Raw genomic sequence first — 6,873 nt, forward strand, 5'->3', positions numbered from 1 at the left:
TATATTATATATACATATATGTATATATGTGTGTATGTATATATGTACATATATACGTATATATGTGCATATATATGTGTGTGTATATATATATAGACGGGATGTGGCGTGGGGAGGGAGGGGAGGAACAGCGCTAGGATTTAAGGAAGTCCCGAAAGTTGAGGAGTAGAGAATGAGAAGAAAATCGAGATAGAGACAGCGTTGGTGGTGGAAAGAGCCTTGGATTTGTTAAAACAAAACAGGTCCCATTTGGTCTCTGCCTGTCATTCATACTCTCTGGGTCTTAGTTGCCTTTCTACAATTCCTGTGTAAAATGGCAATTTTTTTTCTTTTTTCTTTTTATACATGAAATTGTATTGGTAGAAGAATAACCCATGATTCACTTCGGCCAGTCCAAGACCTCTCCTGCATGGAAAGGTCTTTAAGAACTGGGGTATCAGGACTGTATTGCCAAAGAGTTTTGGGGATTCTAGCTTGCGTTTTGAGCACTGGGTGACCACTTCTAGAAGAGTGGGGCCCAGGAACCAGGAACCCAGGAACCTTCAGAGAAAAGGTGAAGGGAGGCAATTTCCTGTTTGTATGTTTGAAATTGTGGAAGAGTCTTTGTTACAAAGGTTGGCTCACTGGCTTGGATGGAAGGAGGAGAATATATTTAGAAGGGGAAAATGATGTGAGACAAAAAATAGCAATAAAAATAAGGTGGGAGGGAAGCTAAAAAAAAAAAATCCAGTGGAAACTCAATATTCGAGAGCTTGGTTTGCTGGTTGCTCAGGCTAGATTCAAAGAAGCCGGGACATCCAGGGAGCCTCGGGTGGGTAGGGAGCTCAGCAATGGTGGGGAGGTTAGCTGAGTGATCAGTAGAGGTCGGGGAAGAAGCACCACAAAGTTGGGTTAAGTGGGGTGGGGAGTAGTATAGTACATGTTGGAATCTCTGCTGACACTATTTATGTGATCTTGGTACAGTTATCACACCTTCTGAACTTCGGCCTTTCTCTTCTGTAAGATACCATTTGCATCACCTACCTCGTTGGGTTGTCGTGACTCATACAGCTACAATGAAATATATATATATATATATATATATATATATATATATATATATATCAAGAGGTTTATCAGTTGGAAGTATACTGTTATTGTACTTGTTAGAAAACTTAACAATTACTGTAGCTGCTCCTGATATCCGCAATTACCCAATTCTACTGAAGAAGGCCGTTGGGAGCTGAAAAAAGGAGATACCGCTGGGTTAGTTCACGCTCTTTAATGACAGGTAGGGGCGGAGTGGTTTGGGGTCTCTTTTCTTACAACGAGGAAACACTTAAATAGGGCCAGCAACCTAGCCAGAGAGGATGAGCTCATATCTCCAGCTCAGCAGACACCGTAGTTCAGAAACCAAAATCCGAGGCAGTCGCTTTGATTTGGGGCAGGGAAATGAGAAGTGGGAATGATAGTGAGTTAGGAGGGATCAAATCTTGAGGGACCTGTTTCGGGGTATTATGCCATCCATTACCTAACAAGATGACTCTGGGATTCAGAATATTGATACAACTTTCTCTCCTCCTTCCAGGATCTGACTCTAGGAATCTGTTGATTTTAGATGGGTGAGGAAGAAGGAGCTCTGACTCCCTTCTTATGCACTTATTTTGGTTGGAAGGGAGGGGATCTATAGACCCCAGACTCGATGCCTGTAAGTCTGGCCACAGATTATATTCTTTCTGAATGATACTGTTGGTAGCCAGATGCCCTGGCCCCTGCCTGAGAGCTGAGGGAGCCTCCCAGGAGCTGTAGGAGAGAGCAGTTCAAGGGATTGCAGAAGCTGCAGGGGCTGAAGACGGGCTTTGGGGAAGGGGGTTGCAGTAGCTCTTTCTGGAGATTGGTTCTGGCTGCTGTGCGCTCCACCAGCAGGCAGAGGGCTTTTCCTTTCTATCCATCGTTGTGGGCCCAAACAGCATAGATAGAAATCCTGTCCAGTCCCGGAACACTTTTTATCTTATAGGAAGTACGACCCCATTCACACAGCCACTAGCTTGGTGCCGACTCTTTGTCCAGAGTCCCAGGTTAACAATGGATAGGGGCAGTACAAATCTCCGAGGCCCTCTTTCCTTTCCCGCCCCTCCTGGTCCTCTTTTCTCCAACAGTCCAGGTTAGCTGCAGCTCAGGTTTAAGTCGACAGACTTCCCATCCCACTCTAGCGGCCCACAAACTCCCTACCTTTTCAGTCAGATGGGTAACGGGGGAGGGATGGGGAGCAGAAGGACGATGGGGATCGAGAGAGCTTGGAAAACTCGCACTAGGACCCCCTTCCCTCCCTTTCTCCACTCCTGGAAAGCCCAAGGCCTCTCTTCCTACCAGGCCCGGATCCCATGCAAAGTGGAGACCCCCGCATTGCTCTGCGGAATGGGCGTTTGCACTGCATTCAAGTCCCCGACACTGAAGTTCACGAAGTTGTTGGCTGCTGCCGAGGGCTGCACCGCCTGCACCGAAGGATAACCGCAGTTGTAGTTAGGGTTGCACGCTGGGCCGCTGTAGTTGGCATAGGCCGGGTAAGCATTGTAGCTGTACGGGTTGATGCTAACGTTGTAGGGGGAGCTGTAGGGAGAAGAGTCCCCCAGGCAGGGCTTCCCGTCTCTCACCAATACTGGCACAGCTATTCTCCTGGGCGGGGGGAGGCCCACCATCTCCAGAGTCTGGTCCTGTCTCTGTCTTTTACATTTATACCTTCTGTTCTGGAACCAGATTTTGACCTGCGTGGAGGTGAGCTTCAGCACACTGGCCAAGTGGTCTCTTTCCGGAGCCGACAAGTATTTCTGCTGTTTGAACCTTCTCTCCAGTTCATAGACTTGGGCCTGAGAGAACAGAACCCGAGGTTTCCGCCTTTTTCTCTGCCTTGGGCGATCTGGATCTTCTAAGTCCTTTTTCTCCAACTCCAGGTTCTTTTGCAGGGAGCAAAGATCTGCAAGGCACAAAGAGGTAAAGGCTCAGTCAGGAGCAATAGAGTAAGGAGGGTTGGGTGATGAAAATGGATATTCAAAAAGCTTTTTTTTTTTTTTTTTTTTTTTTTAAATTCATTGATGGGCAGTATTCTGATTAGTGGGAAGCTTTTTTGTTTTGTTTTGTTTTAAGTAGCTAACACTTCAGAGGGGAAGCCTTGCTTAGATGTGGGAGAAATCAGACTGGAAACTAGCATAATATATGAACGACTATATATTTGAGACAGAGCATTTCTTTACAGAATAGTAGAACTGTGGTGTCGGAACCTTAGAACCTAGTACTTAATACTAGAAAAGAACTTAGCGTTTTTTTAGAGCTGGAAAGGACATCTTCGATTTTATAGTGGAAGAAACTGAAGTCACGAAATCGAAATCGGAATGTGACTTGTCCAGAAGAAGCTGGTGTCAAAGCGAGAATCCAAATTTAGGTCTTTTGTCAAGTCTTCTGCTCTTTTCGTTAGATTCTACAATCCATTGGAGTACAGAAAGAAAACAAGAAGAAAGGAAGGAAAAAGGAAAAGAAAGAAAAAGAAAAGGAGAAAAAGAAGAAAAAGAAAAATTGCTCTTCTAACGATTTTTTTTCCTTCTGAAGAATCAAAGATTCAGGGTTCGAATCCGAGGTCTCACACTTAACTAGTTCTGATTTTACACAGAGACTCCCGCTTTCTAGAACTATTGTTTTCTTTCTAGGACTCTTGTTTTCTTAACCGTAAAAGAAAGTAGATTGGAGGAGATGATCTTTAACATCTTTTTCTAGCTCTCTATCATCCCATAAGCCTAAGAAATAGGTGGGTTGAAAAAGTTACTATTTAAGAAAAATCTGTCTAAACACATAATTAGTCTTTAGAGAAAACCAAGAGGCTGAAACTTCAGTCCTTCGGAAAAGAGATATTGCTGATCACTTTTTTTGCTGTTGGATATGGTCTCAAATCTGCTCTCATTCAGATCAGTTCCTTCTATTTTGTAGATTTCTAGTCTCGCCGCCTGAGGAAAAAGCAGTAGCTTACATTTATATAGGGGTCCGTGATTGCAAATCGAAATCTTTGTTTTAACTGCTCTCCTCGGGATGCCTTGTTTGTCCCTAGTCTAAACTGGATCTAGCAAACTCACATTTTGCTCTGGAATTTCATAAGCAATGCAGTTTTGTTACCCCTATTTTGTGGACAAGAAAACTGAGGTTCCTGGAAGGGATTCGAGTTGCTCACCGTCTCACAGTAAAATGGTGGCAGAGCTTGCAATGATTCGATTCTAGATCTACTGACTCCAAAGTCTCTTTTCACTGCCCCACGCCGAAGATGCAAAAGCTTCCGCTCCAATACTACAAACCCGCTCTTTACGAAGAAAACTACAGATTCTACCGGTGTTTTGATTATTTCAATCTCAAAGACCAGAAGCTCTCACGTGGCTTTGCCAATCCATAGTGCTGTATCTCTGGGCTTTGAGGGTTCGTTTTGGAAAACTATCAATCGGCGATCCGGAAGCACCAAGGCCCTATGGTGTCAGGCAAACCCAACTCCGATCATGTTATCCTGGTGAGAGCTAATCGATAACTTAGTGTAAGCGTCTTGGTATTGTGGACCAACCAAAGTTGGAGAGAGGAGCCTCCCCCTCCCCACCAATTACCTCTTTAGGGAAGGGCAACAATTTAAACCCTGCAGTATAAAGGAGCCCCAGAGATCACCCGTAACTATCTACCAAAGTATAGTTTCCAAAAACAATTCTTAAACGATTTTTCTCTGGCCTCCTTTCTCACTTTCCATCACTGCTAGGTTCCTCCTTTTCCGAGCCTTAATACTAGCTCTTCCATTTATATAGGCCTCATATGGCGCATTACAAACTTTACTAATTTCATTCCTATAACACATTTCTATAACACAGCGATACAAGTAACGCTATCCCCGTTTTATTGTTGATAAAATTGTGGTTTGCCCAAGATCACGTGACTTGGAGATAGCGGAATTGGAATTAGAACCCAGGTTCTCTGACTTTAGATCCCTCAGATTCTCCTCTACAATCAAACTACACTACGTTACGTTGAGCTACTTAGGGGAGAGGATGCTTACAGAGAGAAATCCCGTTCCCTTGGATAAAGTATTTTTCTTATTTAATATACATACAACCACATAGCATCCACAATGTTGTGTCCATCGAACAATACAAGTTGAAAGGAAAAAGAGGTTGCCCTCCCTCACTTTATTTCTTTTCTCATTTCCTATATTTTAAGATAATACAAAGGCACAAAAATGGTAGTTGAATAATTTACATTATAAATATAAGATCGAGAATTGCCCCAGGGTGGACCTGGATTAGAGCTCCATGCTAGTCCTTCTGTAGTTTCTCCACATCCCCCAAATCAGAGTAAAATCTAGCGTCTTTTCCACCCCGATCTCCCCCTTGCCTCAGTTTCTGTCTTTCTATCTTTTCTTGTCACTGTTTCTCGCTCTCTGGTTTCTCTAGGCTTAATTTTGTAGATTTGGGGGTTTAGAAATAATAATTTTAAAAAGCAGTCAAAGTGAGAGAGGGATCTTCTTTTTCACTTCCCCTGGCAACTTAGAAGACAATAGATCATCCCTCTCTCCTCTTCCTTCTCCTCCCCCACGTTCTCTTCCCTTCTCAATTCAACCACGGAGGATTGTCACAGGCGCTGGCTTAGTACCAGAAATACTCAGTGATAGTGAAGCCCAGACCGGTTCCGGGAGCCCCAGCCTGACCCGGGGCCCGAAGCTATTTGTCCGCACACCCCGCAGTGCTCTATTTACCTTTCTTGTCAGCTTTGGGTTCCTTGGCCGGCTCCATATGCGCGTAGCTCTTCCCATAGAAGGCAGCTGGGAAGGCCGGACAGTGCTTGGCCGGGCCCAGCCCGTCGGTCAGAGCCAACTCTTGGAGGCCGGCGGTCTCGGGGCCGCCGTACGCCTCCTGCTTGAAGGCAGCCAGCATGCAGGACGCAGGGGGCAGACTGGCCTCTAGGCGCGCGGGCAGTTCCATGGCGGCCAGGCTCCGCCGCCTCCGCTCCTCCTCCTCCTCCTGTTGCTGCTCCTGTCGCTGCTCCAACTCCAGGTTGAGGATGTCCTTGACGGAGAACGGGGTGCTGGTGCCCGCAGGGCTGGCGAACATGGTGGGCGGCGCCCCACGGGCTCAGAGGGCCGCGTGGCCGCAGCCCGCCCACAGGAGAGGCACCCCTAGCCCTGCCCCGGGAGCCCACATCATTCCAGCCTTAGCCTTGACTTCAGATGGGCAGGGGGGGAGCAGGTAGGACAGACCATAAGGGAAAAGAAGGAGGGACTAGACCACTTTTGGGGTGACTTTAGCTTGCCATTGGTCAATCAGCTAGTGATGACATGACAGATGAGGAGTTTCTTGTCACCTAATATAGTAATACGGCTCCAAAAACATCTCAACTTTTTTAAAGGGGCCGCATCCCATTCTCCTCCCTGCCCCTGAAATGTAATCTAGAGCCTGATTCTTCAAAGTGAAAAAAATCAAACTCAAGGGAATTTCCTGCCCTGAACAAGCAACACGAGGGGTTGTTCTGTTTTAGAAACTATCCAAGCACCATTTGTACTCAAAATAGCGAAGCGGAGTTGGGGTGAGAGGAGTTAGCCTGTAAGTGAGGGTTATTTTCAATGAGTCCCTTGAATTCTCAGGGAAAATTGACAGGGGAAAAAGAAAGAGAAGAGAGGAATGTCACAGTCTTTAGAAATATCAGAGCTAGAAAAGACCTGAGAAAATCGTGTATCATATACAGCATCTTTTCACATATTAAAGAAGAGAAAACAGAGGTCCAGAGTAACCCACAGAATAAATAGCCGAGTCAGCACTGGAATCCAAACCTTCTGACTTCCAACCAGTGTTCTTTCCACTACAATGGGTGAACATCTTTCTC

At 45.6% G+C, this 6,873-nt stretch overlaps 1 protein-coding gene across 1 annotated transcript; it reads right to left on the bottom strand.

Moving 5' to 3' along the window:
* Positions 1 to 1,246: 1,246 nt before the first annotated feature.
* Positions 1,247 to 6,240, bottom strand: NKX2-5 (NK2 homeobox 5). Its single transcript, XM_031953674.1, has 2 exons — positions 5,750 to 6,240; positions 1,247 to 2,953 (listed from the first exon to the last, which is right to left on the bottom strand). The coding sequence occupies exons 1-2, from the start codon at positions 6,102 to 6,104 to the stop codon at positions 2,346 to 2,348; spliced, it is 963 nt and encodes a 320-aa protein (XP_031809534.1). The 5' UTR covers positions 6,105 to 6,240; the 3' UTR covers positions 1,247 to 2,345.
* Positions 6,241 to 6,873: the final 633 nt, after the last annotated feature.

Source organism: Sarcophilus harrisii, chromosome 2, assembly GCF_902635505.1.
Source record: "Sarcophilus harrisii chromosome 2, mSarHar1.11, whole genome shotgun sequence".
Classification (NCBI taxonomy): domain Eukaryota; kingdom Metazoa; phylum Chordata; class Mammalia; order Dasyuromorphia; family Dasyuridae; genus Sarcophilus; species Sarcophilus harrisii.